Raw genomic sequence first — 16,251 nt, 5'->3', positions numbered from 1 at the left:
CAGTGATACAGGAAAATACTTATTTGTTATCAGGGTCTTACTACTATGCATTGGGCCTAGAGTTCCCTTGGACACAGGTTCCTTTATATGTCTAATTTATCCCCTGGATGTCCCACCCCACACCAGTGTCGAAACTGGATTATTGGCTGAGACAAGATCAGTTTAAAATTGAATCGCAGCAACACCATCTTGCGACTGGCCGCAAGACGCCATTTTGCAAAATGGCCGCCTAAGCGCCATTTTAGAAAAACTCACACTTTAGTACATGTGGCGATAATACTATTAGCATCATGCAAATGCATCTGTGACCATCGCCATAAGTTACGGCGATTCACCAAAAGCCCATTTCATGACTTTACGTATTATAAAGGATATATTTCAGAAATGGCTTTACAGTATGTCAAAATTGGATTGCATTAACTAGAACAGAGCAAATGGCCACGTGATAACGAGCCTGTGTAGATAAGCTTTCTGGATAACGTCTGCTCTCACTCCAGGTGGCCCGGCTCGAATACACACCTTACATTAGCAAGCTTCCTGCAATTAAATAACTTCAAAGCCTAGAGTGTTATCTTAGGTTTGGGTCTTGTAGCTAGGTTAATTTGCATCCACACAAGAGTCTGGGAGAATAAAGAGCCTGGGAAAGGTGGGGGCTGCTGAGAGAGGGGGCATGTGGAACTATCAGGCTCAGCATTTCACACTGCTAGATGTTCACTTAGTAAGTGAGATTTAAGTGCACCATTTCTCACACACACATTAATATGCACAATTGCGCTGGTAACTAATCACATATTAGCAAATGCATAAGATCCTGTATGAAAACACTGTTTTATTAGCTTCATGCACACGCATCTGTCCCAAGTTAACTAGCTTCTTTACATCACACCCCGCATACTCACACATTACATATTCACACATAAGGTTTAATAAGCTTTAAAGTATAAGATTTAAGTTGGTTCAGTTAGTATAAATGCTGGGAAATAAAGATATTTGATAACTAAGGTTTTATACATGCTAAGAAAGCCGTGTTTGGTTTCGTATTGATGCGTACTCTTTCAACAGAATTCCGGTATTATCGGTGTGGAGATCGCATCATGCATTCTCAACTTATGGACCGCAGAGACTTCAAGCAACAAAATGTATATTATATGAATAACTGTTAGGATGATTGCATGGGGCGGGAGGGCAGAGACCCCCAGTTGTTGGAGGCTGGGTTGAGTCTATTTGAACCAGCCTGTTAAACACTCGATATGCCGACCACCGGCTTCCCGACTGTCTAATCCCTGCAGGGTATTAATGACAGGCATCGATATCCTGACGCCTGTCATTATACCAACGCCGGGAACCCGATGCCTGGCATACCGAACGAAGGTAAGCTGGGCGGCGGGCGCAGACAGCCATGGGGGCGGGGAGGGTTAGGTTAGGGGTTCCCGGGGGGGACTTAGTGTTAGGCACCCCCCCAGGAGGGTTAGGGTTAGGCTAGGGGAAGGGAGGGGTTAGGGTTAGGCACCACCAGGGGAGGGTTAGGGTTAGGCACCCCCCCTGGGAGACATAGGTTTAGGCTGCGGGGACGGGGGGGTTAGGTTTAGGCACTTAGGGGGGGTTAGGGTTAGGCACTAGGGGGGGAGGTTAGGGTTAGGCACCCCTAAGGGAGGGTCAGAGTTACGGGCAAGGTATGGTTGGTTATACTTACCTAGTCGGGATTTGAACCGCCGGCCATAGGACTGGCTGTCATTCATACTGATTCCCACTCCAAAAATATACTGGTAGGGTAATTGGCTCCTAACAAAAATTACCCCATGTGTGTATGTTTGTGTACATGTGGTAGAGAATAAAGATTGTAAGCTCCACTGGGGCAGGGACTGATGTAAATGGACAAATATTATCTGTAAAGCGCTGCGGAATATGTGTGCGCTATATAAATAACTGGTAATAAATAAGTTCCGATAGATTGTAGACAAATACAAAACCACAAATGTTAAAGGTACATATCGGACAAAAATGCATAGGGGTACAGAACCCAACCTGTTGTGCTGTGCCTGGCAGGTGCCATGTACACAAGTGATGTTGGTACAGCTGCTCTTCTGGAGGGCGCAGGTCGGTAGTTCTGTCCCTGGTGGACAATCACACAGGAAGCCGCCATCTGTGTTGTGGCAGACCCCTCCATTGTAACAAGGATCATAACTGCACTCATCAATGTCTGCTTCACAGAGAGGGCCTGAGAGAGTGAGAGAGAGAGAGAGAGAGAGAGAGAGAGAGAGAGAGAGAGAGAGAGAGCACAAGACTAGATGTGAGACCAGTAACACAATACCTGAGAGGAATAAGAAAAAATCCAGAGAGAAATTGCATTAGTTGGGGGACACTTTGCTTTCATATAAGTGCCTGAATCCATGTTCCCTCACCGTTTGCAAAAAATTGTTGTCATTCCACACACATGGGTCAGTGGTTAATGAAATTCATCTGGATAGAGATAAATATATGGCCAGTTCCATACCTTTAACCATTCATACATCACACTGGTGCAGTGATTGGGACTTTCCATTAATATAACGTTTGTATCAACTACAACCAGTGCGTTTTGTGTGGGGGTACTTACTGGCACCTTTTACTTTTTTTTGGTGTAGTATTATTTAATTGTTATAACCAGTTACTGAGACAGGAAGACATCAGTGAAATCATTATTACCAAATTATTAAAATAACCATCTATCCAATTGTCCAGCATATGGAAGTTACTATATAATTCTTGTACCAACGTGTCATTTTAGGTGAGTGCCATCACCCGTTGCAGCCATTTGCAGACATGCTGTGAATATCAGACAATGCTTAGCAGCATCTGTAGTCATAGTAACACACTATGGAGGACAGTGATGGTCAGACAATGCTTAGCAGCATCTGTAGTCATAGTAACACACTGTGGAGGGCAGTGATGGTCAGACAAGGCTTAGCGGCATCTGTAGTCATAGTAACACACTATGGAGGACAGTGATGGTCAGACTAGGCTTAGCGGCATCTGTAGTCATGGTAACACATTGTGGAGGGCAGTGATGGTCAGACAATGCTTAGCAGCATCTGTAATCATAGTAACACACTATGGAGGACAGTGATGGTCAGACAAGGCTTAGCGGCATCTGTAGTCATGGTAACACATTGTGGAGGGCAGTGATGGTCAGACTAGGCTTAGCGGCATCTGTAGTCATTGTAACACACTGTGGAGGGCAGTGATGGTCAGACTAGGCTTAGCGGCATCTGTAGTCATGGTAACACATTGTGGAGGGCAGTGATGGTCAGACTAGGCTTAGCGGCATCTGTAGTCATTGTAACACACTGTGGAGGGCAGTGATGGTCAGACTAGGCTTAGCGGCATCTGTAGTCATGGTAACACATTGTGGAGGGCAGTGATGGTCAGACTAGGCTTAGCGGCATCTGTAGTCATGGTAACACATTGTGGAGGGCAGTGATGGTCAGACTAGGCTTAGCGGCATCTGTAGTCATTGTAACACACTGTGGAGGGCAGTGATGGTCAGACTAGGCTTAGCGGCATCTGTAGTCATGGTAACACATTGTGGAGGGCAGTGATGGTCAGACTAGGCTTAGCGGCATCTGTAGTCATTGTAACACACTGTGGAGGGCAGTGATGGTCAGACTAGGCTTAGCGGCATCTGTAGTCATGGTAACACATTGTGGAGGGCAGTGATGGTCAGACTAGGCTTAGCGGCATCTGTAGTCATGGTAACACACTGTGGAGGACAGTGATGGTCAGACTAGGCTTAGCGGCATCTGTAGTCATGGTAACACATTGTGGAGGGCAGTGATGGTCAGACTAGGCTTAGCGGCATCTGTAGTCATTGTAACACACTGTGGAGGGCAGTGATGGTCAGACTAGGCTTAGCGGCATCTGTAGTCATTGTAACACACTGTGGAGGGCAGTGATGGTCAGACAAGGCTTAGCGGCATCTGTAGTCATGGTAACACACTGTGGAGGACAGTGATGGTCAGACTAGGCTTAGCGGCATCTGTAGTCATGGTAACACATTGTGGAGGGCAGTGATGGTCAGACAAGGCTTAGCGGCATCTGTAGTCATGGTAACACATTGTGGAGGGCAGTGATGGTCAGACAAGGCTTAGCGGCATCTGTAGTCATGGTAACACACTGTGGAGGGCAGGGATGGTCAGACAAGGCTTAGCGGCATCTGTAGTCATGGTAACACATTGTGGAGGGCAGTGATGGTCAGACTAGGCTTAGCGGCATCTGTATTCATGGTAACACATTGTGGAGGGCAGCGATGGTCAGACAAGGCTTAGCGGCATCTGTAGTCATGGTAACACATTGTGGAGGGCAGTGATGGTCAGACAATACTTAGCAGCATCTGTAGTCATGGTAACACACTGTGGAGGGCAGTGATGGTCAGACAAGGATTAGCGGCATCTGTAGTCATGGTAACACACTGTGGAGGACAGTGATAGTCAGACTAGGCTTAGCGGCATCTGTAGTCATGGTAACACATTGTGGAGGGCAGTGATGGTCAGACAAGGCTTAGTGGCATCTGTAGTCATGGTAACACATTGTGGAGAGCAGTGATGGTCAGACAATGCTTAGCGGCATCTGTAGTCATGGTAACACATTGTGGAGGGCAGTGATGGTCAGACAAGGCTTAGCGGCATCTGTAGTCATGGTAACACACTGTGGAGGGCAAGCATGGTCAGACAAGGCTTAGCGGCATCTGTAGTCATTGTAACACATTGTGGAGGACAGTGATGGTCAGACTAGGCTTAGCGGCATCTGTAGTCATGGTAACACATTGTGGAGGGCAGTGATGGTCAGACAATGCTTAGCGGCATCTGTAGTCATGGTAACACATTGTGGAGGGCAGTGATGGTCAGACAATGCTTAGCGGCATCTGTAGTCATGGTAACACACTGTGGAGGACAGTGATGGTCAGACTAGGCTTAGCGGCATCTGTAGTCATGGTAACACACTGTGGAGGGCAGTGATGGTCAGACAAGGCTTAGCGGCATCTGTAGTCATGGTAACACATTGTGAAGGGCAGTGATGGTCAGACAATGCTTAGCGGCATCTGTAGTCATGGTAACACACTGGGGAGGGCAGTGATGGTCAGACAATGCTTAGCGGCATCTGTAGTTATGGTAACACACTGGGGAGGGCAGTGATGGCTTCAGGTGTTACTAAGAAGTATCAGATACTCACTCCATGGCAGTGGTACCAAAATCAATGTCTTTGTCTTTAACTACCAATTTCAGGCAGAAATCCTCTCTCACCTATATACATTTACCTGATAGAACAAAGCTTACTGGTGTCCCAGGACAGGTCATTTATCAAGAGTACAATGCACGCTATGAACTGCATATATTTAAATGGTCTACGTTACCTGAGAACCCAGGATCACAACGACATTCGAAGGCATTCACAAGATCGGTACACTGTCCTCGTACACATGGGTTACTGTCACATTCATTCACATATGTATCACAAGTGGGACCTGTGAAAAGACAATAACAGAACTCGATAATATGAAGCATAAAACAGTGGAAAAACGTGGAGTATCAATCGGTGTAATATTTGAGATTACTCATCTAAATTCTACATTTCTAAATTGCCTTTAGAAGTAAAATTCAGGACCTATCGCACCAGGGATTGGTTTGCCTCCTTCTGGATCAACACATTTCAGAATTTTTGAAGGTTGTTATTGACGGGCACGTGTTCTTTTTTAACCTTGTCATATAACTATGGCTACAGAATGATGAAAGCATGGAGAGCAGGTGGAAGGAACCAGAACTAGCGGCAGAGAAGAGTGCTGCACTAACCTGTGGTTCCTGGCTCACATAAACATTGGAAGCCATTTTGTACGTCCTGGCATCGGGCACCATTCTGACATGGCTGACTCTGACATTCATCAATATCTTGCTCACACCATGGACCAGTGAATCCATCGAAACATCCACATGTGAAGAAGCCTGAATGGTCAACACAGTGGCCATAATGGCAGGGAGAGCTAGAGCACTCGTCCACGTCTATTTCACAACGTGCGCCCTGAAAACCTGAGGAACAGGAAGAGGAAATTACAGGACGGTGTTATAGAGTAGGGTTGAGTATATACAGTAGGGGGTAAGTTCAAGAATTCGGGATCAAGGGAAATGCTTTGAGCAGGAAAATATAGGAAAAATATAAGACAGACTCAGTGAAGAAGATATAAAGTCATAAATAAATGCCCTGTCTCAATCTGAGACTATTAACAAGGATAATTATAGATAGACCTCATGATAGACCATGTGTAAACTTTGGGGGAAATGAAACAAACTTTCTAAAGAGTGGAGAAGTGTACAAATTGCCTGTAGCAACCAATCAGCTTCTACCTATCATTTTTTAGAATGTACTTGATAAATGCTGACTAGATGCTGATTGGTTGCTATGGGCAACTAACGTCTCCACTTGTCCTCTCCTCCACTCTTTAGAGGGTCTAACACATCTCCTCGTTTCTCTTGCTCTCTGAAGACCTCTCAAGAAGACAGTCGCTTGTCACCTATCCAAAGGGCAACTACAAATGTTCCTGGTTTTAGCGGTGTTGCCCTAATCCTCATTAGCCTGAAAGACGTGAAGTTTCATAGGAATATGGGAGTGGACCTGGAAGTGGATGCAGAGACAGATATGTCTATATTTTGGTTGTGTCAGTATGTGGGGAGAAGAACCTTAGCTTGAGGGTGCTGGTCCCATAACCTGTTAGCAGAGTAGCGGTAGTGAAGCTGTGCAGTGGAATAGTCCCACTAGATACCAGACAGTACCCTGGGCCGTAGTGTATAAGGTGCTATATACTGTATGTAACGCAATTGTTTGGTGCTGGCAGAGGTTAGTCCACACCTGGTACAGCTTAACCAGGTGTTAGGTTTCTGAAACCAGGTAGAACAACAAGTAACACAAGACACAGGGATGTAACATGTGTACATATATTAGTATAAATGCAGCCTGGAGCATTAGGGTATCGCTGGGTGTTATAGTGCAACGGGCGTTAGAATGGTAAATACACCGGTGGATAGTAGCACTATGCCCCTCTAATGTAGCAGTGGTGATATAGTGTACTTGCAGTACTCTGTGGGGTTTGTTGGGATGGTATATCTGCAGGAGTCTCAGAGATGCCTCCATTGGCTATGAACGCCATGGAAGAAAGGCACGCGAACAAGGCGCGCATGTATAGTAGCACGTGTCGGAGGTCAGGCCTCCTGCTGAGCTTCCACAGGTCCTAGAGACCGCCGGCTGAGTAACCTGGTTGCACTGTTATCCTTACAACTCACCAAAATAATTTATACGTTATAGCAGGACTTTGTTTTTACTTTGCTTTATGGTCAGATGATTTACCTGATTTGAGTGTGAATGTTTCTCACCTGGAGGACACGAGCAGTTGAAGTCATTTAGCAGATCTGTACAGTTTCCTCCATTTAGACAGGGAGAGCTTAAGCACTCATTTACCTCCTGCTCACAGAGCTCTCCCTCGTATCCTGAAGACGGGAAGATAAGATAGATAGATTGTAAGCTTGCGAGCAGGGCCCTCTTACCCTTATAAATGTCTTTTATGTATGTATGTCTTTTACAACCCAGTATAATGTTAATTCAAATTGTGAAACGCGACGGTATTTGTTGCGCTATATAAGAAACTGTTAATAAATAAATAAAATAAATAAGACAGAATATTAATTTCATACTATGGCGGAGATGAACCAAACCTTCTAAAGTGGTGGAGATGTTTATACTAGCAACCAATAAGCTTCTAGCTGCCATTTTATAGTATGGACTTGATAAATGAAAAGTAGAAGCTGACTAGTTGCTGTGGTCAACTTCTCCAGCTTGTCCACTTTAGAAGGTTTGATACAACTCCCCCTTAAATATGGTTCATATAGATGGACACCTTCTCACCGTGGGTGCACATACACCGGAAACTAGCCAGGAGGTCGAGGCAAACAGCTCCATTGAAGCAGGGATTGGACTGGCACTCGTTCTGTTCTAGCTCACAGCGGGTACCCGTGTAACCAAGGGGGCAGCTGCACAGGAAAGAGCCCTTGGTGTTTACACACTCTCCGCCATGCTCACAGGGAGACGGGCCTGGGGCGAGGAAGACATAAGGTAGAGATATGAATGTGCACATGACAACATATGGATGCGGCGGTGGGAAAGAGAATGGAGGAAGATGGCAGAGGCTACAGGGAGGAATGGAGGATGCTGGTCTGAGGAAATGTATGAGGCTCGAAGTATAAAGAGGAGAATATATATAATAGTTGTTGTTCATGCTTCTCACCCAGCAGACATTCATCCAGGTCTTCATAGCAAGTGGGTCCAGTGTAGCCAGGCTGGCAGCGGCAGAAGACCCTGTGAGACGAGGGGTGAGTGTCACATGTGGCATCTGGGTGACACTGATTTTTTAGGCAACCATCCTCCATATGGCATAAAAGACCTATAGGTGGAGAAGAAATTGGCAGTGTCTGGTGTGGACGTAATTATGTATTATAGACAAACACTTTATTCTACCCTTGGAGAAATGTGGACATCCTTAACTGGAGACTCTTTCACTGTCTCACAGCTTCTCAGGGCAAGAAGTCAGGTGCTGGTATCAGGGTTGGTCAAGTTTGGCATTTTTTTAAGAAAAGTACTTACAGTGGCCAGTATGCTTATTTCACTTCTCTGGCGTCTGGTCCAGAAGTGGACTCGCTATGCTGCTACTGTACAGTAGCTATGTGTCCTTCTTCACTTAGGACACAGAATCTAATGATGACCCCAGTATACTTTACATCAGGGTCCCCACCACAGAAAACCCACAGGTCGCAGCCCCCAGAGAAGCATTGTTAGACCACTGCTGCCTATCCAGAGGATGGTTAGAGATGGTAACTCAGCAAAGATGAGCGAAACCGAATTCAGATCACAGCCAGACAAACATAGAATGGACCAGGCCACGCCACAATAAGCCAGCGGAGAATCACAGAACAAAGTTGAAACATCTAATGACCCACGAGGACAGGCAGAGTTAATTGTTTTCCCTTCATCTTCAGCTGATCCTACTGGCACCACCTAATATGAGGATACCGGGTTATGTTTTGCTCTTTTGCTGTGCCAGTTGTCTGGTTTGCTCAGAGACAGCCTTTTATGCCAACCTGGTACACCTGAGATTCCTAAGTAGGTATAACATTACCTAGGCAATACGTGGGTAAAGTAAAACATTTTATTCCTTTAGCACAACTCACAGAATTATAACACTTTTTAAATGAACAATTGCCAGTAGGTTCATCGTATCTCATACCTAACAAATAACCCCACAGAATATTAGTTTAGATACACCGCTATGTATGTTCTAGCTCCTGAGCCTTCACTCCTCTACAAGGAGCCCAATGTCTTAGACATACTCCCTCATGGCTAAGACATAAGAGCATGTGGATTGTGAAGTCGTCTTCTCAGTTCAGCCACGATAAGTAGTGAAAGTACTCACCCTAAGATAAAGATAATGCAAGGCGTTATTAGCCTGATGGTGGATAAGCGCACTGGTTGTGAGAGAAATCCAGCATATTGGTTAACTGGGGATGAATTGTTAATCTGCAAGGATTGCTATTGTGTTTATAGTTGCATGAAATAGGAAACTGGTGGGAGGGTGTAAGGTTATATTTGGAAATTTTCTGGGAGGGTTCTTCCTCTCACCCACCAATGTTTGTTGGTGATTATAGTTTTTATTAATCTACCTTATTTGAGCCATAGTGGGGCAGTAAAGCATCACCCCCAGTGGCTACAGGTGGTGCAGGAAGGGAGCACTGACCCAGGGAGTGTGGCCAAGGAGCTATAACCCATGGAGGGAGGGACGTTGATGGGAGCTGGGCACCTTCTGATGGGCCCAGTCTGTGACAGGGATTAGGAGGTATTTTCTCCACAACTCGCCAGGGGGTATAAGGTCGTGTGTGTTGGTTGTAGCGGAGTGGGCAATTGCTTTCTTGGGCACCCTCTGATTTACATATTCAATGATAAAATTGTACCCTTTCTATTCACCAATCACATCTCATTGCTGTTATTTGATGATGTTAGAGTGTACCTACAGGTAATAGGGGTCTATGTACTAAGCCTTGGAGAGAGATAAAGTGGATTTAGATAAAGTACAAACTAATCAGCTCATAACTGTAATTTTTCAAACACAGCCTGTAAAGTGACAGTTAGGAGCTGATTGGTTGGTACTTTGTCTCCGTTCACTTTATCTCTCTACAAGGCTTAGTACATACAGTAGACAATGCTGAGAGGAAACCATCAAGCGCTCTACGGCTCAAAGCTACGAGACAATTAATACCAAGGAACTGTGGGCCGGATTCAGACCCGCTCGCTAGGAAGCGTTCGCACAGAGCCAGCCGATTGTTTGCATTCTGTGCATGCGTACGCATCGCAGTGCCCGTGCGCAAACCAGTCCGAGCGTTCGGGAAGCATTCGCTCCCTGCGCACAGACTGCCCAGATGGGTAAGTGACAGGAGAGGCCGTTTGTGGGTGGTGACAGGGGCTGGTCTGACAAAACGGGGGAGTGGAGGTGCGACCGCAGGCGTGCCTGAGCGTCTTAACGCCGTTTCAGAGCCGTGCATAATTAAGAGACAGCGTCATGGTACAGGTCACTTAGGGGTCTAGTTACTAAGCAGTGTTAGGAGACAGAGTGAAAAGTGATAAGAAAGTGATAAGGTGCCAGCCAATCAGCTCCCAACTGTCATTTTTCAAACACAGCCTGTGAGATGACAGTTGGGAGCTGATTGGCTGGCACCTTATCACTTTTCACTCTGTCTCCTAACACTGCTTAGTAACTAGACCCCGTGCTTGTATTTCACACTGAAGCACTCGCAGTGCTCGTGGTAGGGTATGGTCAGCCACAAGCGTTATGTTCGCTTCCGATGGTACCGATGGTTGCATACACATCCTGCAGATGACGTGCGCAAGTGGGCGTCTTAAGATAGGCTTGTCGGCGTCTGCATACACAGAGCGATCACACGCCAAGACTTAGTGGGCGAGCTGATGCCTTGCCGTGCGATCGCTTGCCTTGCTGAACTTTGTATACGCATCTAGCGTGCGAACGCATCTAGCAAGCGGGTCTGAATTGAGCCCTGAATCCCCGTCCTATCCTCCTCATTGCTGGACAAAAGGAAACCTAATTCTTTCTGATTGGTGGACACGGCTATATATGAGGAGTAGGAGGAGTTACAGGTCATGTGTTGCCTCCATTTATGATACAGCAGGTAAACCCTGCATATTATTATAACACGCTTATACAAAAAGGCTTGGTAAAGTTGGAAGGTACAGTATGCCATATACACCTTGTGGACATTTATATACCCTGTTACACATCCAGAGAGCCTTGCTGGCCATATATACAGGGACTCACCAATCCTGCCCGGGGGGCACTCGCAGGTATAAGTCCCGACCTGGTCCACGCAGGTAGCTCCATCTCCACAGGTGGCCGTGGCACAATCATCAATGTTGTGCTCACAGTTGTTGCCGTCATATCCATTAACGCAGACACACTTGTATTCGCCAGGCATGTTCTGACACGTGCCCCCATTCTTACAGATGCCAGGAGCCTGGCATTCATCAATGTCTCGCGAACAATACCCTCCTAACAGAGAGGAAGAGACAATCGGTAGCAGCAGATATTCCGACACAAGAAAGAGAAATGTAATCTTTAAATAAACATCCTCATTGAGTTTTTTATCAGCTGAAAGTGTTATTTCTGAATAAAAGCTTCTCCTAAATACTGACAAGACTGAGCTGGATTCTGAGATGCATGAGTTGCAAAGGCAATTCCGGGCGCCTGCTACGAATGGAATGCGAATGGAATCCTGATGTGACTATACGACCGTATTCTGAGCCGTACGCATCATGGCAAATGCACCGTCCCACTGCTCCATTCACAAGAGCAACCAACAGCACGTACCCTATACTCTGTGCAGGAGATCTGTCTGAACTTACCACCCACTAAGCATACACATGAGAATAGAACGCATCTTTTGCAACAGGCGCACAAGGGCCCTGATTCAGAGCCAGACGCTATTTGCGCTCGCTCGTTCAGAAAAAAGGGGGTGGCTATTCAAATGAACCGTTCGCTCTTTGCGGTCTGTTCACGCCTCTAGGTCTGAACGAGCGAACAAAACTTGCGGTCGTTTTTTGGGAAACTACGCCCCCTGGCCGCACGCATCCTACGTCATGTCCGCTATTTATTAGATTAATCGAGTACATCGACCAGCGTATGAACTGCTCGCTATTCTTGTGGTTGGTTTTTCCTACCACTATATTGTGAGCAGTTCTGACTATAAAATAACCCAGTGACGTGGTCAATGACGCTGCTGTATTAATTATGCACACCCATAAAACGCCCGTTTTGACCTTTAAACACGCCTGCGTTCTGATCTCCACTCCCCGTTTTCAAGCACCTTCCCCTGTTACCACCCACATACGCCTCCTCCTGTCACTCAAAATAGCAGGCATTCACTATTTAGCGAACAAACGATTTTCGGCCGCACTGACTGGTTCGCGCATGCGTATTACGATCCGTACGCATGCGCAGTTGTGCAAACATCGGTCGGAACGAACGAGCGGCCGCTTACGAGCGGCTCTGAATCTGGCCCAAAATGTTTTTTTTTCACGCATGCCTTCGTATTGTTGCTACCCAGAAACGCCCATTTAGAGCACATGGAGAAGCAGCTGAGATCTGTGCACTCTGAATTGCACGCGCATAGGGATGGACATCGGAAGCCCACCATCATATGATGGCAGTACTTCCACCATGGAATCTTTCAATGCGATGGTAACTAACCATCGCGTCAAAATAATTTCAATGGCAAAAACTATTAATATGAATAGTTAAGGGGTGGGATTGGGGGTGGGGCTTATGGGCAGGGCTCGGAGCCAAAGAAAAAAAACAGCTGAGGCCAACCAGGCAGAGCTGAGGAGAGAGAAACATTGTCACTTCCCCTGCTGCTGCTATGTCACAGCTGACACTGGGAGTCTGGATGTGTGTGCGTTTGTGAGTGACTGCTGCTGCAGGACCAGGGCTGAACACTGATTGGCTCTCACTGTCTCAGAGTGCCAATCAGAACTAGCAGAGAGGGGAGGGACTGAGGGTCACGTCTGAGGCAGTGAGAGACCGCCTCCAACGATCCCAGCAGCATGAGCCATGCAGATCATCACACAGCAGCCAGGGGAGGCATAGCTTTTAGTATTTAAAGAAAACAAGCCACATCGGAACACCATTGAATGATAACCATTCAATGACAGCAAACATCGGAATGTTGCCATCGAATGGTGAAAACACTAACATCGCAGCAAGAAAACATCAATGGTTGGCAAACATCGACCATCGATGTCCATCCCTATGCGTGCATTGGCTTTGATATGTTTGCAGCCCATGATGGATACGCAGTTTTTTATATCGCATTATGGGCCTGATTCAGAGCCGCTCGTAAGTGGCCACTCGTTCGCTCCGAGCGATGTTTGCCCAACGGATCCCAACGGATCGTTATACGCATGCGCAAACCAGTCAGTGCGGCCGAAATTCAGGTGCTCGCAAAATAGCGAATGCCTGATAATTTGAGTGACAGAATGAGGCGTTTGTGGGTGGTAACAGGGGAAGGTGCTTGAAAACGGGGAGTGGAGATCTGAACGCAGGCGTGCTTAAAGGTCAAAACGGGCGTTTTATGGGTCATTAACCACGTCACTGGGTTATTTTATAGCCAGAACTGCTCGCAAAATTGTGGTAGCAAAAACCAACCACAAGAATAGCGAGCAGTTCATACCCTGTTCGATGTACTCGATTAATCTAATAAATAGCGGACATGACGTAGGATGCGAGCGGCCAGGGGGCGTAGTTTCCCAAAAAACGACCGCAAGTTTTGTTCGCTCGTTCAGACCTAGAGGCGTGAACAGACCGCAAACAGCGAACGGTTCATTAGAATAGCCACCCCTATTTTCTGGACGAGCGAGCGCAAATAGCGACCGGCTCTGAATCAGGCCCTAAAACTTTAGTGGCAATGGAATTATCTACGGGGAAGTTCACATTACATTTCAATGTATTCTACTGCCTTACCAAATAGGAAATTAATTACATTATTATGCAAACGGTTTTAAGACGTCTTTCACACCCAACCCATGTTCCTGGTTCTATGTGTTGTGTATCTGTAAAGCTGGCAGCTTATGATATCACCCTCTGTGTGGTACAAGACCCAGTGACACTGGAAATAATGGGACTTTCAGGACTTATGTCATAAATACTGAGCCACTGGTGCTGCGGGAGGAGTCCTCGCCACACCATGTTGGGTGCTTGGCTAAACTTCTTTGACAGCCTCGAGCCCCTGTACTTTTTACCAGCCCCTTCGGCGTCATTAATGGAATGAACTAACGTCTTGGCCAAAGTGCTGAACTCCCAAATCTTGGTCCAATTGACCACCTCCATGTGTGCACTTGAATTGGGCAATGATCTCATGGTTCAGCTCTTGGACAGGTACTGTATTACTGTGTCTGCGGCTATCTTAAGGAAGGTAAAGAATGATAGGAGACAGTATGAAATTGATAGACACATGTTTGGATGAAGGGGAGACTGATTGTTCTATCTATACCTTCCCACCCAGGGGGGCAGTTACAGCTATATTTTTTCAGTCCATCCACGCAGGTGCCCCCATTCTGACATTTGTGGTTGATGCAGTCATCGATGTTCTCCTCACACTGAGAACCTGTGTAACCTAAAGAGTAAAACAGACCATTCATTAATCATCCTACGCCCTCCTGGGTGCAGGACGCTATCACAAATGGGCCAAAACCTTCCCACTAACAGCCATATTATTAAAGTTGAAACAGAGACCAGTCAAGGTCATGCACTCACCTGGTGGGCACGCACACTGGTACAAGGCGACATCTGTCTGATGGCACGTCCCTGCGTTCAGGCAGCTGTTAAAGGAGCAGACCCCTCTCACCATTTCGCAATGGATGCCATCGTACTTAGCTGGGCATAAACAGTGGAAGGACCCTACGAGGTTCCTACAAAGCCCTCCGTTCCTGCAGGTGCCAGCTTCTTGGCATTCATCTACATCCTTCTCACAAGCCTCCCCATCGAAGCCACGCTGACACTGGCATTCAAACCCAGGTGCCTTGTTGACACATTTGCCATTGTTCATGCAGCGGTTGGTTGTACAGTGATCCACGTACTCACAGTTCTTACCTAGGTGACATTATAGAGATCATTCATTATGCTATTTGTAAATCGGTTTTGTTGGGTTTCTGGAATCCACAATCTCTTCTAGTAAGACAACCTGTGTTATTAACAGTTCCAGCGATCATTTAAATTGTTGCCCTTCTACGCTCATTCATGTTGTGCTGACTTTTACGTTGTGAAAAAGTTATTTATAATAAATTCTCATTTAGATAATTATTTTAGGAGGAGGAATGGTATGTCTCCTTAGTATCATCTTGCTTTCTATACCGTTTTCATTACATTATGGGGAGATGTACATTATAGAATATGTATAATATGCATTATTTGTAGGGATGTGCAGGCTCAGATTAGTTTGGATTTTCGCCAAATTCTGTTTTTTTTTTCCCCACCAAAAATTGGGTCTGACAAATAGGTAAAAACGACATCTTTCATGGACAAACATCATCTTTCATGGACTTTTGTCCAGGAATGATGATGTTTGTCCATGAAAGATGACGCTTTGCCTCTTTCTGAGACCCGATTTTTGGGCGGGAAAATCCGAACTAATCAGAGCCTGCACATCCCTAGTTATTTATTTTCTGTGCTCCATAATACAAACGAAATTATCCTACCCAGATAAAAGAGAACAACTATAAAACTGGCAAAAACTAATTGTTTAAGGCATTTAAGAAGATGAAAGGTGAAATTTTTACAGCCTAAGGTATATATTTACTAAGCAACAGCGGCTGGCTTTTCAGTGGGTTTGACCCTCAAATTTAAAACAGCCACCGATTTGTTCTGCAATATCTTGCATGAACGACGCAGTATTTACGTGTTTGCAAAGTGCTTCCGCGGCTCCCTGGCATTTACGCTGGGTGTACTGTTTACACTGGTGCATGGAACGGACAAATGGGATCATTGCACTCTGCTAATGTCAGTGATGTCTCCAATGTATACACCAATGGCGGAGTAAGTCACCGTGACCACCAATGGGTGGATGGGTGGGTGGGTTAGTGTGACAAGCAGTGCCCGGATTAAGGCCCATATGGGCCTGG

The 16,251-nt window shown here is 46.1% G+C and overlaps 1 protein-coding gene across 1 annotated transcript in view; it reads right to left on the bottom strand.

Moving 5' to 3' along the window:
- The window catches only part of LOC148506590 (uncharacterized), an 88,973-nt gene that overhangs the window by 39,695 nt on the left and 33,027 nt on the right, over positions 1 to 16,251 (bottom strand). Inside the window, exons 4-12 of the mRNA XM_088446663.1 lie at positions 14,888 to 15,223; positions 14,625 to 14,747; positions 11,399 to 11,629; positions 8,306 to 8,461; positions 7,927 to 8,112; positions 7,398 to 7,511; positions 5,826 to 6,059; positions 5,390 to 5,500; positions 2,026 to 2,218 (exon numbers count right to left, since the gene is read on the bottom strand). Of these exons, the coding sequence (XP_088302789.1) occupies positions 2,026 to 2,218; positions 5,390 to 5,500; positions 5,826 to 6,059; positions 7,398 to 7,511; positions 7,927 to 8,112; positions 8,306 to 8,461; positions 11,399 to 11,629; positions 14,625 to 14,747; positions 14,888 to 15,223 (1,684 nt within the window). The remainder of the gene's footprint in view (positions 1 to 2,025; positions 2,219 to 5,389; positions 5,501 to 5,825; positions 6,060 to 7,397; positions 7,512 to 7,926; positions 8,113 to 8,305; positions 8,462 to 11,398; positions 11,630 to 14,624; positions 14,748 to 14,887; positions 15,224 to 16,251) is intronic.

This window comes from Taudactylus pleione, unplaced genomic scaffold (genome assembly GCF_031769625.1).
Source record: "Taudactylus pleione unplaced genomic scaffold, aTauple2 ptg000400l, whole genome shotgun sequence".
Lineage (NCBI taxonomy): Eukaryota > Metazoa > Chordata > Amphibia > Anura > Myobatrachidae > Taudactylus > Taudactylus pleione.
This window is presented reverse-complemented; position numbering and strand designations above follow the sequence as displayed.